This window comes from Balaenoptera ricei, chromosome 17, assembly GCF_028023285.1.
Source record: "Balaenoptera ricei isolate mBalRic1 chromosome 17, mBalRic1.hap2, whole genome shotgun sequence".
In the NCBI taxonomy this organism is placed as follows: domain Eukaryota; kingdom Metazoa; phylum Chordata; class Mammalia; order Artiodactyla; family Balaenopteridae; genus Balaenoptera; species Balaenoptera ricei.
The window spans coordinates 69,948,177-69,965,436 of record NC_082655.1 but is presented as its reverse complement, the minus strand read 5'-3'; the positions used below and the strand labels follow the sequence as shown (position 1 = coordinate 69,965,436).

The 17,260-nt window shown below is 38.7% G+C and overlaps 1 protein-coding gene across 14 annotated transcripts in view; it reads left to right on the top strand.

Annotated features, from left to right (window-relative positions):
- CSPP1 (centrosome and spindle pole associated protein 1) overlaps positions 1–17,260 on the top strand; it is a 225,941-nt gene that overhangs the window by 193,011 nt on the left and 15,670 nt on the right. For all 14 annotated transcript variants that reach the window (XM_059901811.1, XM_059901810.1, XM_059901821.1 and 11 more), the window contains 7 exons: positions 383–532; positions 895–1,041; positions 4,192–4,296; positions 6,057–6,123; positions 6,713–6,830; positions 11,118–11,257; positions 15,261–15,401. In XM_059901811.1, coding sequence (XP_059757794.1) covers positions 383–532; positions 895–1,041; positions 4,192–4,296; positions 6,057–6,123; positions 6,713–6,830; positions 11,118–11,257; positions 15,261–15,401 — 868 coding nt within the window. The remainder of the gene's footprint in view (positions 1–382; positions 533–894; positions 1,042–4,191; positions 4,297–6,056; positions 6,124–6,712; positions 6,831–11,117; positions 11,258–15,260; positions 15,402–17,260) is intronic.

The following is a 17,260-nucleotide window of genomic DNA, read 5'->3' as shown; positions in this document are numbered from 1 at the left end:
ATTATAGAATAATATAATCATGAATTATTTACTAAGTACCTTTTACATAGGAGGAACTTTTATGTTTTTTTACATACCTTGTTTCATTTCAATTCTTTTGAGTACTACCTTGAGGTATAGACGTTAATAACTCTTTTTACCAGATGACAAAACTGAACAAGAAAGTTTCTTAAGGTCACACAGTCTGATGGAGCTGGAATTTTACTCAGAGTTCTTAACATTACATCATGTGGCCTCCCTAATAAAATATAGGAAACTGAAAAATTTAGGAACTTATTTTTACTTACAAAAAGAGGGCACAAATGTTGATAATAGGGTAAATTAAGTGGTATTCTAACTTTTCAGTAGTTTCACAAAGTAATAACTAGGTTTAATTCTTTAGATTGAGGAAAAGAAACAAAGAGAAGAAGCAGAACGAGAGAGATTGAGAATTGCCGAAGAAAAAGAAGAAAAACGGCTTGCAGAACAGAGAGCACGAATTCAGCAAGAGTATGAAGAGGAACAGGAAAAGAAAAGGGAGAAAGAGGAAGAGGTGCATTTTTACCTACTGTATTTTTCTACTTAGTCTGAAAGTGAACTCCTTATTTTGACTTGAAAAGATATTTATTACTTACAAAGGAGAACAGATCCATATCCATTTGTTAGATGCTATTTTATAAAAATGAAAGACTAAATTAAGAAAAGAGATAAATGATGACTTTTTTTACAGACGAAAAATAGTTTAGGCCGACTAGGATGTTATAATAGATGCCTAATATTTTATTGTTAAGCAGACAACTTTTTTATTTAAAGAACACTATATCATCTGTACCTTCAATTTTATCTCTTTATTTCAAACAAATATGAACTATAGAACGTGTGTATGGAGTGTATATTTTTCTCTTTATTTTAAAGCAAAGGCTGAAAAATGAAGAGCTTATTCGGTTAGCTGAAGAAAGACGAAAAGAAGCAGAAAGAAAGAAGAAAGAAGAGGAAGAAAAACATAACCTACAACTTCAGCACTACTATGAAAGAGAAAATATAATTGGTGAAGAAACAAAGGTAAGTTTCAGACAAAAATGTCTATGGAACCCATAGTTCAACCCCCTTTCACTGTGAGAGTAGTGGAGTAGTTAGCAAAAGGGAGAAAGCAGAGAAGGTGCTTTTGTCTTTCCTTTCGTCATAGTACTTTTTCTGGGTGCAGTGCACTGAACTTCCTGTACTAGATGATGTCACTGTGCTGCGTTGTATTTTCCCTGCTATGAACAGAGTAGGCTTACTTTCTGTTGCCACTCTTGGTCTTGTTCCCATAGTCCATAGACTAGCACCCTCCAAACTGTTCATGACAAGATTGAAGGTGTTTGGAAACTTTTGTAGCAATTTGTCAATGTAATTTTATGTCTGTTGCATCTATAAAATAGTTGGGCTTGAATTGTGTAACATCTTTTAAAAGTTTTTATTTATCTAGTACAGTTGACCTTTGAACAATGCAGGGATTAATCTGTGTGTGTGTAATTTATAGTTGGCCCTCCATACCTGCAGTTCCTACACATCTGCGCATTCAACCAGTCACTGACTACAGTACTGTAGTGTTTGACGAAAAAAATAATCTCTGTATAAGTGGACCTGTGCAGTTCAAACCCATGTTGTTCAAGGGTCAACTGTAATTCAGTCTTACTCTGTTTTACACATCTGTCCACAATGGATTGGAAATTAAAAAAGAAACTTGTGGCTCACCACAGACTGGTTTGAAGTCCATGCCTCTGAGATGGGGGTCGATGTTCACGCTTAGACACGTGAGTCAAAGTTATTAGACAGGCGTTTTCTCTCTAGAAAGCCAGTAGGCCCTTATGAAAATCCAGTTTACACCCTTGCTCATATTTCAAAGCTATATTTAAAATTTTGTTTGTATAGTATCACTAGGGACTTATTAAAATGTGTCTTCCTGGTCTCATGTACAACGTATCTGATTTACTAAGTGTGATTTAGTAACCCTTAGGGGTTTGGATGCAGTTGGCCTGTGAACCACACCTTGAAAAACCCTATGTCTTGTACGTTTAGCCCAATTTAATTTTTAAAAAATTGTTTTCAGAAACTTAGATTTATACAGACATGATTTCTTGTAAGTAGAATTGACAAAAAAGATTACTTTTAACCAGTGTGCTCCTTGGGTGTATTTATGATGTGATTTGCTATATCATTCAATGTGTAACCTACTGTAGGTAACATGAGCCATTTCTGGTGCAAATGCAGTCTCTGGATTTCTCACCCCAGGGTTTTATGATGATAGAAATAAGTATTCACAATTTGAATTTGCTGAAATGTTGTTTAAAAGGGAATTTATAGGGGCTTCCCTGGTGGCGCAGTGGTTAAGAATCTGCCTGCCGATGCAGGAGAAACGGGTTTAATCCCTGGTCCGGGAAGATCCCACATGCCACGGAGCAACTAAGCCCGTGCGCCACAACTACTGAGCCTGTGCTCTAGAGCCTGTGAGCCACAACTACTGAGCCCACGTGCCACAACTACTGAAGCCCGTGCACCTAGAGCACGTGCTCCGCAGCAAGAGAAGCCACCGCAATGAGAAGCCCGCGCACCACAACCAAGAGTAGCCCCCGCTCGCAGCAACTAGAGAAAGCCCACGCGCAGCAACGAAGACCCAACGCAGCCATAAATAAATAAATAAATAAAAAGGGAATTTATGAGTCAGATCTATATTTTTTGTTTTATTTTCAGTGTTGCAGGAACATTAGGCAGTATCCTTCATTTTTAGGATATATATAGTTGCTCATCCTTTTAAAGTATCATTTAAATGTCATATCATTCATATTTCTAATTGATAAAGTTTGTTTTTTAGAGCAGTGTTTGGTATAGCAAATTGAGCGGAAAGCGGAGAATATTTTATTGTAAAATTGATTATTTGAGAATGAAGGTTGTTAGTTTCTCACAGTTGTGTTTCTGCCACTTTCTTATTATGTCTAAGAAAAAAAGCTATTTCTTAGGAATATGTAATTTTATGACTGTTATAGTTTAATTGTGAAGTACCATAAAGTTTTATACCGGCTTTGTTCCATTTAATGCATTCTGCCCTCAATTCTGAAATTATCATTGCTAGCTGTCATTTTTTAATTTATGTAGGCCTGATATATATTTTTGTCTACTCTTAGTTTTTACTTTTGTGTCTGCATTTTAAATTTTTTAGTCTGTATATTTATTTAGTTTGTTAAAATTTGTTTTTTTAATCCTAATCTGAGAGTTATACTATCATAACCAATATATTTGATCATATTAATTGAATTTCTGACTTTTTTGTTTTTGCTTCCTTGACAGTTACTTGTCTGTTTATTTTGTTTTTTTACATTATGTGGACTATGCTTTCTTTGCTTCATTCTCTACAGTCCTTTAGAAGGTTTAATTTGTCTTTAATTCTACCTGTGGTCACCTAGAGTTTCTTTTTTAAACTTTGTCTTATATTTCTAATTTTATCAAAGTCACTAGTGAAAGTAATATTTGATTTTTTTTTTTTTTTTTTTAGTATTTTTTATTTATTTATTTGTGGCTATGTTGGATCTTCGTTTCTGTTCGAGGGCTTTCTCTAGTTGCGGCAAGCGGGGGCCACTCTTCATCGCGGTGCGTGGGCCTCTCACTATCGCGGCCTCTCTTGTTGCGGAGCACAGGCTCCAGACGCGCAGGCTTAGTAATTGTGTGGCTCACGGGCGCAGCTGCTCCGCGGCACGTGGGATCCTCCCAGACCAGGGCTCAAACCCGTGTCCCCTGCATTGGCAGGCAGATTCTCAACCACTGTGCCACCAGGGAAGCCCAATATTTGATTTTGTACTGTGCAAAATGAACAATTTAACATCCACATTTATAAACATATTTATATTTTTATCCAGATAATTCTTATTATATTTTGTTGGGAATTTTTATGTTTTCAGCATTTTGATTTTAATACGAAGTTGGGAACTATTAGCTTTATTACACTGTAACCTGAAACCCTGTTTTATTTCCTTACGGAGACATAGAAACTCTATCATGATCCGTGATGCTCTTGGTGACAAGGGATCTAGATTTTAGAGATGTGTGTATGTATATATACACATACATGTTGAGGTGTTTGTATATATACATACACACATAGACATACGTTGGGGTGTGTGTGTGTGTGTGTGTGTGTGTGTGTATATATATATATATTTATTTTCTCCCCCTCAGCGCTTGAGACAGCCTTCTCCTGTAATTCCTGCTCTTCAGAACAAGATTGCAAGCAAACTCCAAAGACCTCCTTCAGTTGACAGCATTATAACTTCCTTTATTCAAGTATATACTCTTTCTTTTGATTTATTCATCTTTGCTAAGTTATTTTGGATTGCGGGTATTGAATGAGATTTTCTTATTCATCTTACTTAGCTAGATTACATTTTTCACATCTGAAATATAGATGATGTTTACATTGATTTGTCTGTTGCTTCAGTTATAAATGATAATACTTGGTGCCCCAAAGTTTAAATTCTTTTGACAAATCATAATTTAGCAAGTGGTACTTGTCCAGGCCCCTCAGGAAGGCCTTTTCTTTGGTAACATGTCTTCTCGCTAGCTGTAGTTATGCTAATAAAGTCCCTTATACTTCAGACTGAGCTATACTCAGAAAAGCGCCGGGAAAATGTTCCAGAAGGGTTGATCCTTGAGTTGACTCTTGAGGAATGAGTAGGGATTTGCTATAGAGAGGAGGAGGAAGAGGGACTTGCAGCATATGCAGAATCATGGAGGGACTGCAAGCCAAGTGGCACGCATGGAGAACACATGGTTTGGTCTGGCCTGCGACACCTCACCGGACGGCAGAGGAGGTGAAGGCTGGGACGCGTGCAGGGTGTTGTAGGGAGTGCCGAGGGGTGTGACTGTATTCCAGAGGCCAGTGGACATTAGACAGGCTTTCTACCAGAATAGACAAAGAAACATATTAGGATGTCTTCCTCAAGCCCACCCTCTGAGATCTGATTTGGTAGGTCTGTGGTAATGTATGGGAATTCATGGTAATATTTTAAATAGGAGAATGACATGGCCATGTTTGTCTTGCATAATGTTCTCTCAGGCAGTGGTGGCGTGGAGATATATTATGGAGGCTGGGCAAGACTGTAAACATGGAGAAAAGTTAAGTTCTGCTTTTGCAGAGGTCCAGATGTGACTTTGAGGACCTAAATGAAGGCAGTGACATCAAGAACTAAGAAGGGGTGACAACTTCAAGATATATTTATGAGATACAGATCGTGCTATTTATTGACTGTGTGTGACGGGTGGGAGTCAGTGACAACTGTCAGGTTTCTGATGAGGGTTATATAGAGTAGGCAGTTGAAACTACAGGTTGCGGCCAAGGAAGGCGCTCTGCACTGGATTTGTAGTTTTGGAAACTACTAACATTATTGCTTGTCTAATTAGTATGATTGTCTAGGATGTGTTCAGGGGAAGTTAAGAGGGCTGAGGATGGAACAATAGGGAATTAACCAACATATAAGAAGCAGAGCAAGGAAATAGAGTGGCAATGATATCAGTTGCTACTGGCCAAGTAAAATAAGGGCTTAAAATGCCCATCAAATGCATCACTGAGGGATCAGTTGGTAGGAGAAGCAAAGGCTGTGTAGTGAGGAGTGAATGGGAATAAGGAAGCAAACACCATATGCACTGCACATACTGTTTTTTAAAGAACGGCTATGAAGGAAGAGAATGGACAATAGTGAATGATGAAGGGTGAGATAAGTTTTTTAAAAAATGGAGAGATTCTTAAGCACAGGCTGTTAGGAAGGTGGTTGGAGAGAGGAAGAGGGTGGACAAAACCCAGTAATTGATGGAGGAGCTGAGAGTCACTTATCAGATACAGAGTACAGGCGAAGGGATTCTCTTTGGATGGGGCACGGCCTCTCCCACTGCAGTGGGAAGAAAAAATAAATGTGGGTAAGTTTACAGATAGAGTTGGTGGGGAGTTTGGTTTCTCTTACATATAGTTACTTCAAAATAATTCCTCTTTTAAAGCTTCTGAGTAGGGAAGACATACTGAGTGTATCTTTGTTGTGATTGTTAAACAGGAAAGTTCCGTGTCCAGGGCACAGTCTCCTCCGGTACCTGCCAGGAAAAATCAGCTTCGTGCAGAAGGTAGAGTTGACTATTCAACCTGTAATCTAGACTATTTCTCTTTTTAACTTTTTATTTTGAAAAATAGACTCACAAAATATCGTGAAACAGTATAGAGAGGTGCTGTGCACCCTCCCCCCAGCTTCCCTCAGTCGTGCAATATCACAACCAGGAAATTGGCATTGGCATACTCCACAGACCTTCATCAGGTTTCACAGTTTTCACATGCAGTAATTTATGTGTTTGTGTGTGTGTGTAGTTCTGTGCATTTTTATCATGTGTAAGTTGTGTAGCCACCACACAATCAAGGTACAGAACTGTCCATCACCACATAGGAACTCCATTGTGCTGCCCCTTTATAGTTACACCCCCCTGCCCACCCCCCCCAAGAATGTTTCTTGCCATTTGAAGTTCCTGTATTATCAGAAATGTGTTTGTGGGTCTTAATGATGTTCATAAATATGATCTATATATATAAAGCATTAAAAATAACTTTCATAAAAATGTCACTCTGAGCATTTTAGCTTTATGATAAGTCAGGTTATGTTTAATATCTAACCTTTTATTCATATACATGTCTTATTTTTCACTTATCAATGTGAATTTGCAGAGGAGAAAAAAAATGTAATTATGGAATTATCAGAAATGAGAAAGCAGCTTCGTAGTGAAGAGCGGCGTCTGCAGGGGCGGTTGCTGCACATGGACAGTGAAGACGAAGTTCATATAAGGCAAGTTTAGAATTGCACTTTTTGTTTGTTCTTGTGTTCTTTTCTGTCAGGATAAGGAATCGGAACATATCCAATAATTCTACAGTTTTGGAACAGGATTAATTATCTTTATCATAAAGCCACATCTGTTAGAATTTTGCATGCTTGAAAAAAGTTTTTAACAGATTATTGGTGAAATTGTAATGACTGAAATAGCCTTTCCCTCCCCCCAAAAGAAATCTAGCTAAATAATTATAGTCTAGTGGAGGGACTCAGTATAACTAATTCAAAATAGTGTATGATTTTTTTAGTGTGTTTGCAGTATGTGGTAGGTTTTCTTTCTTTTCTTTTTTGGCAGAACAGCTCTTTCTTTAATTAGCTAATGTGCTATTTAATTCACATTCTTCAATTTTATGTAGGTAACATTGCCTTCATAAAACATTTCTTCACAATTGTAAAATCTATTCACTGTGAAAATATGGGATATTTAATGAATATTGATTTAACCTAATATAAAATATTTAAGCAGAGAATTTTAATTGTCCTTCCGTACTGCCAGTAATATATTTATGGCAATGGTGATGACAGTGGTGGTGTTGATAGACGGAAGAAAGAAAAAAAAGAAGAAAGAAGTAGCACTTTCTTGAAGGCAAACCAGAAGTGTTATCCCTAACCATGGTATCTTTAATAGGATTAGTGAAAAATCAGTATTGGGAACAGGCCATTCTTCAAGCTCTATCTTTAAGATGGTTTGCCTCACTACAGAGAAATCACTGAGTGAAAGATAATTGACTAAATTGGGACTCATGTACAGAAGGCAGACGGATGCAGAAGTTCCTTTGTAAGCTAATCTAAGTGATAAGGAGGCCCAAGATAGGAAAGAGATGGTTGAAACAAGACTAGAAGAACACATAGACTAGACAATTATAAAAACAATCTCCTTACTTTCCCTTTCTCGGTCTTCTAAAAAGTCAGGCATAGAAACTTGGTCCTTGAGAGGAAAATGATAATAGGAATGGAAAATTTCAGAGATGGAATAACCATAGACAGTTACTTTTTAAAACTATTTTTTACATTTTCCGTCAGCAGTGTATTGTTTTCTGAAATACTTATTTTCCAGCAAAATAACTTAACAGACTACCAAACATTTCTGATCATTTTTGCCAAAAGGACTCATAAATTTTCTAAAGCAATATTCTTCAAACTGCAGGTTGCAGTCTTTTAGTAGGTTGTAAAATCAATGCAGCGGGTAACTACCACATTTTCTTTAAAGGGTGTTTATCTAAAAAAAATAAATCGTTTATTTCGGCATAATTTTAGGTTATAGAAAAGTTGCAGACATAGTATAGAGAGTTTCCATACACCCCTCACCTAGTTCTCCCTATTGTTAACATCTTACATTCCCAGAATATGTTTGTCACAACTAAGAAGCTGACATTGGAACATTACTACAAACTAAATTCCAGACTTTATGGATTTCTCCAGTTTTTCCATCAGTGTCCTTTTTCTGTTCCAGGATTTAGTCAGTACAGGGTACCACACTGCATTTAGTTGTCGCATCTCCTAGTCTCCTCTGTTCCGGGACAGTTTTTCGGTCTTTCCTGTTTTTCATGATTGTGACAGTCTAGAGGGTCTTGGCCAACTATCCTGTAGAATGTCCCCCAGTCTACGTTTGTCTGACGGTTTCTCACGGTTAGGCTGGGGTTAAGGGGTTTTGGAAAGAAGAGCACAGGGTAGCCTTCTCATCACATCTTATCGGCGGGTATGTGACATCCACGTGACAGCGCTGGAATCACTAAGCTTACCACACTGGCAAGAATTGAGAGGTGGTGGGGATAAGCTCCATCTCCTGGAGAGGGGTTATCTCCATATATTATTTAGAATTCTTCTGTAAGAAAGATTTGTCCCTTCTCCTCTCTTTATTTAGTTATTCAGCCATTTATTTATATCACTGTTGTTTCATGTATATTTATTTTGTACTTTGGGTTATAATGTCATTTGTAACATTATAACATTACAGTATTATGTTATTTATGTTGTTGCTCAAGTTGTTGCACCTTTGGCCATTGGGAGCTCTTTCATGTTGGCTCCTGTGTCTCTTTGACGTGTCCCATCCTTTTGTTTCTTGAGCACTTTTTTACTTTCTGTTACTGCAAGATGCTCCAGGCTCATCTTGTATATTCCCTGTCCCCTGCCCTGGAATCAGCCATTTCTCCAAGGAGTCCTGGTTCCTCTTGGAGAATGGTATTTAGAAACCAAGCTCTCGATGGGCAAAGCTAGATAATATATGTACCTATACTAAGTCATAAACATTATCTGTAATTGTTCCTGTGTCTATCAATTTGTGTACACGTTAAATTCATACTGATATTTCTGACTGTAATCCAGGATGTGGTAGGATTTTAATGTAGCATGTTAACCTGCCTAATTATGCTTTGCTTAGATTTTTGTTGGCATTCTCTAGGCATGTTCTGGCTAAGTAAACAAGGTGAGGAAATTTCAAGATACAGACTGGCTAGGTAATGGAATGTTAACCCAAGGTGGTAATTTTCAACAAAGAATTCTTCCATAGTAGGTCAACTACTTCTGAGTAATAGAGAGGTCAGTATAGTTTTTCTGTATTTGCTTTCAGGATGTTATAAATGCCTTAACTTTTGCAGCTTGCCATATTCCAAACATGCATATTCAATTAAATCTAATGGATCATTGACTTTTTATTTGTTTTCTTTATTTTCATTCATAAACTGAAGACTGTGCTCTCTTTTGGCAAACCAATGTAAGAAAGAGAAGCCAGGCAGCTTTTCAGTTTTCTCATTTGCAAATCTTACACAATAATTTCCACCCCATGAGATTCTAGTGAAGAATAAATAAACGTATGTATTTGAAAGTACTTTGTAAATTCTGTGTACTAACTTAAGTTAGATAATATATGTTAGAATTACCATCATTTAGCAAGAATTGGTTAAATACATTTAAGTTCGGTGTAATGTTCAGTATGTATTGTGATCAGAGGCATCTCAGTGTTGGTTCCTTGTCCCAGTTTTATAAATAGTTTCACAAAAAGAATCTCTTATTCATTAATTAATTCACCATATTATTGAATTCCTAATATGTGCTAGGCACCCCCAGCTCACATGCAAAGAAGAGCTAATAACCTAATTCCTAACTGAACAGCCTACTTAACTATTAGCGTTAATGGTATACAGGAGTCCAATTTAATGGCCTCCTAGAAGCCTTTTTAGTATTTGTTTTGCATTTTAATGAATCTCTGTTGCAGTTCCTATCCCCCTAGGTGGTTCACTATTAGAGGTCTATGTCAGCCTTGACAAGGTAATTTTGTGGCTTTGGTGAAACCTTCCCCACAAAAGGAAACCCCAGGAGAGCAGGGGGCATTGCCTGTGGGGATCCCAACTCTTCCCATCTAGGTGCTTAGGGAAGATTTAGTGAATAAAGACATGAAGGCAGGAGTCTGGCAAACTTCTAGCTTAGAGCTACATTTTAAAAAATAGAGGGGGCCCACCTAGGGCTGAAGGAAACAGCAGCAAATACTTTATTTTCAGGGCTGGAGATACCATCCCCCATCCCTGTTCTCTATTATCATCACTCCCCCAAAGTCCTAGTAGAAAACTCCCTTACTAAGCTACCTGCCTATTTTGCTAACTTCCTAGGTTAACAAAGGAAGAAATATTCTTCCAGAAATAGAGTATTAATTAACTAATTAGGTATCAAGTTCCCGGAAAGCCCACTGTAAAATTAGTGTTGGGGGACTGTGGATAATACCTATTATATTGGGCAGCAAATTTATGCTGTATTTCTCTGTATAATTTCTGTTTTAGACTGAGGGGAAGGTAACATTTATTGAGACCTAGTACATGTCAAGTACTATGCAGGGTACTTTACAATATATAATTTCATTTAATTTCATGCTCACAACAAGACTAAAAGGGTAGACATTATCTGCATCTTACAGATGGTGCAGTCAAACTTCTAGTAAGTAGCAAAGTTGGTCTTTGAATCTTGGTTTCTTTGACCAAAGACTAATCTTTCTACTACACGAACATTTTAAGGTAAAGCTAACTCATTCTGTTCTTCCAATAAGATACTTTGCTTCTGAGCATTTTGAAAGATTACAATGACCTTATAAATACCCTGTTTTTTTAATACAAGGAATTGAAATAACAGCTAGTAGAATAAATTTTTATAATATATTGTGGTGAAAGATGCCAGATTTCTTGTACAGGGAGTTAAATGTCAACTCAGATTTTCTTCCCAGAAGACACTTTTATCATAATTTGTCATTTTCTACAGGAAAAGAGAAAGGAATCCCATGGATGTATTTGACATGGCCAGACATCGGTTACAGGCTCCAGTCAGAAGACAGTCACCTAAGGGCCTAGACACTACTACTTTTCAGAATATTCATGACTTTAATGAGCTGAAAGATAGAGGTGAGTAGAATGCTGCTATTTTAATGATACAGCAAGAGTGTCCTACCCATATTCAAGTATCTTTAAAGACGTTTGTATCCTTTTTCTAAAGTAAAGTTTCATTTATGGTATATATTTTAAGTGATGATGAATGAAACTTCTGTATACTCTAGTTCTTCAATTTACCAGTCTGGTGGATGGACCTTTAGTTTGGCTAACTATTTTCTTTTTGAGGGCATACAGCTCTTAAAGCCTCAGGAGTGGATAAGATCAGTAAAATAGTGTGAAGAGTGGCACCTGACATTTAGTGGAGGATGGACAGCCAGATGAGCTTAGTAAAGAGGTGGAGAAGGCAGAGTCAGTGATTGGAGGTTAAGCAGGAGAATGTGGTGTCCTGAAAGCTGAGGGAAGAGAGTGTATCAGGGAGGAGGGGTCATGTAAAATGAATATTGGAAGGTGTCAGTTGGATCAGAGGTCATTGGTGACCTCAACTAGATCTTTTTTGGTGGAATTATGGGATCAGAAGCCAGTTAGCTTTGGAAATGAGGACTGAATAAATAGGAAGCAAAGTGTTAGAGGCAATGAGCAGAAGAACCCTTGGAAGAAGGGGGGCTGGGAAGGGGAGGAGCACAGGGTCTGGAGCTGGAGGAGCCTGTTAGGAAGCTGATGTGAAAGCTGTTACGGGAGGAAGAGGCTTACGATACAGGGGAGGGAGGGAACCATCATTGAAGAGAGCAGGGTCCCTGAGTAGAAAGGAGGAAATGCAAGACTTTTGAAGGGAGGGAGTAGAGAAGATTTGATGCAGCCACTGAGGAGGAGGAGAGAAAGCTTATTAGGGAAGTAGGATTGCCAAGGTAACAGAGGCTTGGGAGACTGAGAGGAACCAAAATGTGTGTTACCTGTGATTTTTCTTCAGGTGCACTCACAGAGCAGCTGTTGGGGTAGAGGAGGCGAGTTGTTGGATGGTGGTTTTATGACCTATACCACATGAATCGGAATTTACACTTTTCTTCTGTTTCTTATTTTTAAAAGTAATATCTATTTTAGAAAGTTTTGAAAATTTAGAAGGATAGAGGGAAAAATCACTTTACCCAAATCACCTAAATGTAAACACAATTAATATTTTGTATATTTACTAGTCTTTCTGAGCTTAAGACAAAAAAAGTAAAATAAAAACTAGATGTAATTATATGTTATTTAATTTTCTTTGTTTTTTTTCACTTAGATATACATGTGTCGTCAATTACATATACCATAGTTATGTTTTTATTCTATCATTTATTGATTACTTATTATATGCCAGGTATTATATTAAGCCAGTAGGTCTCAGGGGACTTCTTGAGGTCAAAACTATTTTTTTTTTTAACATCTCTACTGGAGTATAATTGCTTTACAAAACTATTTTTATTATAAACTAAGACATTATTTGTCCTTTTCATTTTCATTCTCTCCTGTGTGTACAGGTTTTCCAGAGCATGTATGGCATGTGATGACTTCATTGTTCTGAAGCTAATAGAATATGTTTTTGTATTTTCATGTTTTAAAAATTTCTTAGGTTTAATTTCTAATATGGTGTTGGGGGGGGCGGTAAATAAAAGCTCTTTGGGGTCCTTAACTTTTAAGAGGGTAAAGAGGTCTTGAGAACAAAAAGGTTTAAACCGTAAAATTGAGCCATTCATTTCCCTGTTACCACATCTAGTCCTCATTGTATGACTTAGTTGTTGATGTCTCTTGTTTTGATAGAGAGGAAACTGAGTCTGGAAGTGGGGAAGTCAGGCTCCAATCCAAGTTCATGTGTCCAGAGTCCCTTCTGTTAACCTTGCTCTTAATCATTTTCTAATTCTTAGATATTCAGCATGCTTCTCATTTCCCACTATTGTTACCAAATCAGGTCCGGCTGCCTGTCACTTAAAAAAATCAGTACTCGCAAAAGCTGGTGGAAAGGAAAGTTGTTTTTAATCAGAATGCTGACAATCTAGCGAGATGCTGGACTCAGTGTCCCCCAAAAACCATCTCTGAAGATTCTGCTGGGCCATGAAAGATTTTAAAGGGAAAGAGGGAAGTCATCTCAGTTAATCACTGGGTGGGGGTCAGAGTCATCGCCCTCCCCCACTGTGTGCAGGCCTGTTGACTACTCATGATCTTTCTTTAGATGCTATTTTATTCACACAGTTTGCGAGATTACTGAAGGGGAAGCTAGGGAAGAGATCTGGTCATCTGTTGATTACTTATTCTTCATTTCTACTTCTTTGATCTACAGAAAGAACCAACACATTAGGCAAGGTATTGTGTGATCAAAAGATTTGAAAGGTGTGCTAGGGCTGGAGATGAGTCGAGCATGGGGGAGCCTGGTTTAAGGTTAGCGACAGACAAAGGGGCCTCTCGCAGAGAGCTCTTTCCTGCCAGAAGCTGCTTACAAAATGCTTGTTAAGATGTGCGAAAAAACACGGTAAACAACATCCTTGAGAAAGAAAGTGAACTAACCTAGGGCTAGCCCTGAAAGGAAAAGCTACAGGGATGCATTATGTACAAATGTATATTAACAAGTCTTTCTGGATGATTTAAGGGACCTCCTGCAGAGAGCTCTTTCCTGCCAAAAGCTGCTTACAAATCCCCACTTGGCAGAACATCATTCCATTTCTGTGGGATCATGCGTGAAGGTCTTCTGTAACTTCTTCATGCCGACATAGGGTGCTGTATTCTTAGAGTGGAAGTTGTCGACATGTGTCTGTAGCATGTTTTTGCTGGCAGTTGTAGTTGCCCATTTACATATATGGGCAGAACAAGCTGCTGCTCAAGGTGGAGCAGTTTATGTCATGGCTGCAGTCTGGTCATCATGCAGTCAGCTTTTTCCCCCTGGTGGCAGTTACAGTATCTGTAAAACGACTCAGGAATGTGCATCAGACACTGAGTCTGTGACTCTGTTGTCCTAATCATTAGCCGCTTGAGCCTGCTCCTTTGTGACTCCGGGAGGCCTGGGAGACTTCAGCTTCTCTACAAACAAGAGGCAGGAGACAAGGAGGGGCCTTTGTACTTGGGTCGGGGGCGGGCATAGGGTTCTGATTAGTCCTACTGTGGATCAAAAGGAATAATATTGTCAAGACTTTTTAAATGTGTGAACTATATTTTTATTCTCAAGATTTAAAAATTAAGGTTTAACATTTTCATTCTGATCAGTTGATAATTCTTGAACTTGTGGCACAGGTGAATTCTTCGACTGTCATTTCCTGCAGAAACGACATCCCTCCTAAAGCTCCAGCCAGCCTGCATTTATCTTGTTTTCATTTTTTGGCGTGATATTTACAAATATTAATTGGCCAATAACATTATGGTTTCATTTTTCCAGTGTATTTTAGGGATCGGCTGTGATTCAGTGTCTGGTGGCTGCCTGAGTTACAGCCATCTGAATAATTGCTTGGATGTACCTGCACATAGTGGCAGGCTCTGGGTGGCATCTTGGGGGAGTGGGAAGGTCAGGATGGAGAATGTGGCAGTCAGCTGCTGCTTGCTCTGGGGGCTCCCTTATAATGGTGATAAGTTTGTGAAAAGGCATTTATTTAAAGAATGTTAATTTTGTGTTCATTAGGTGTTTTTTTTTTTATTTTTTAAATTAATTAATTTATGGCTGTGTTGGGTCTTCGTTTCTGTGCGAGGGCTTTCTCTAGTTGCAGCAAGCGGGGGCCACTCTTCATTGCGGTGCACGGGCCTCTCACTGTCGCGGCCTCTCCCGTTGCGGAGCACAGGCTCCAGACACGCAGGCTCAGCAGTTGAGGCCCACGGGCCCAGTTGCTCCGCGGCATGTGGGATCTTCCCAGACCAGGGCTCGAACCCGTGTCCCCTGCATTAGCAGGCAGATTCTCAACCACTGCGCCACCAGGGAAGCCCTGTTCATTAGTTTTATGATGATGTCCTTTGACTTTGCTGATGTCTCATTATTTATATTGTTCCTATTTATGGTGAAGTTTTATAAAATCTCATTTGGAAACAAGATTTAACTTAGTTATATAACTTATTTTTGTACCAGATTCAGAAACACGAGTTGATTTGAAATTTATGTACCCGGATCCTCCAAGAGATTATCATACCTTAGAGATTCAGCAGCAAGCCTTGCTAAGAGAGCAGCAGAAGAGACTGAATAGAATAAAAATGCAGGAAGGTGCTGAAGGTAAGAAGTAATCACTGCTATTTCACGTAGTTTCAATGGGATGTTTTTTGTTGGCTTTCTTTCTCAGTCTCTGGTATTGATTTCAATCCGAGGCAGGCTCCCTCCACTGGCAGCTCCACACTCACATGCCCCTTTTGGCCTATAGTCCCTGAGAAGAATAAGTCCCAGAGAAGGCTGTGATTGGCTTGACTGGGGTGTGTTATTTGTGCACAGGAGGGGTCCAGCCACTCATGATAGCCAGGAGGATTGAGTACCTTGACGAGGCCAGGTGACATCTGTACCAGGGGAAGGAATGCTGGGCACACACATCGGTGTCCTGTGGGACATTTCTCTACTGTGTGTGTCTGTGAGTTTTGATATAGCGTAAAATCTTTAAAGCTTCAGACTGGGCTATGAATATATTTCTTTGTAATTAGCCAATCAACAGATACTTACTGAGTGCCTACTATGAGCCTGGGTACTGATCTATATCCAGGGGATATGGTGATGAATGAAATATGCCACTGCTCTCAAGGAGCTTATACTCTGTTGGAGAATTTAGATGTTTAAAAAGTGAGAGTGTGATGAATGTTGCAAAGGAGATATCTAGGGTCCCCTGGGAGTGTGTAACTGGGGGTGGGGTGGGCAGGCACCTAGAGGTGGAGTGGAGCTAGTGGCCTCAGAGGACATCAGTGGGCCCTATCGACCCGGGTGTCCTGCATGACCTTCACGCATATCTCACCAGCTCTGCCTGCCTTCAGGCCGTTGAGTGCAGCCACGGAAAATGAGTCATAAAAATGCAGCAGCTAGGTAACAAGAATAGAAGGAGATGGTCCTAGCAGTTATTTTCAGGAAAATTCAAAACCCTACCTTATTAGCAGGCTTGTCTGACCTACAGAATCTGAAGAACCTATTTTTGACTACATGAGAGTATCACAGGAATAAGTGATGTACCACTTTAGGCCCTGATCACAGGTCAAGACTTCAATAAAGATTGACAGGGAAAGTCTTCCCTCCATCTTGCATAGAATTTTTAACAATGGTCTCACTGATCACCCTCTGACAGCAGAGTAATCCAAAGTCTGTGATAAACAGTAGGCATATCATCAGGAGAGAAGAGAGAAGCAAGTACAGTCTTCAACCTTTACACCCATTTTGGTGGAATTTTTCCTTAGGAGACCCAATTGATGATCTGATCTGGTGTGATCTTGGCAACTTGTGCTGATTAGCCCAAAAGTAGTCCCCATGTGGAAATAGGTCCATTTTGGGACTGAGGGTATCTGTCCCCTACAGCAACTACCCCACAACTTCTACCAAACACTGTGATGACTTAATTCATAAGAATATGGTTTAACTATAAAAGAATCAAAAACTTGGGTATAAAATACTTTACCAAGGAATACAGGCTATCATTGGCAGCCTATTTATTCCCAAAGGCAGTAGCTAAAAGGATAAAGTGCACTATTGAGAGGAACACATAGGAACCCTGGTCATATCAGAGGGGCCTTTGGGATACCTGATCCAAAATCTTTGCCCCGGAACCAGGTGCCTGGAATTGAATTCAGTTTCCTTCAATTCCACGTGAGGGAGTTGTTTAACTCTTCTCAACAATTTTCTACACAGATTGTAGAAATATGAGGGGAGATGGTTATTTTTCTATAGGCATCAGTTTTAAATTCACAATGATTTTACTTTTTATATTTATTAAATGTGAATGGGAGAATTTTATCCAACTAGAATGGATTGGACGCTGGTTTATATTTATTAATAAACAAGTAGTATCTTAAAAAATTCTGAAATGTGATCATTGAAAAGTAATCTCCAGTAAAGAGTTAATTACAAAAGATATTCTAAAATTTATTTTTATTTTTAAAGTATTT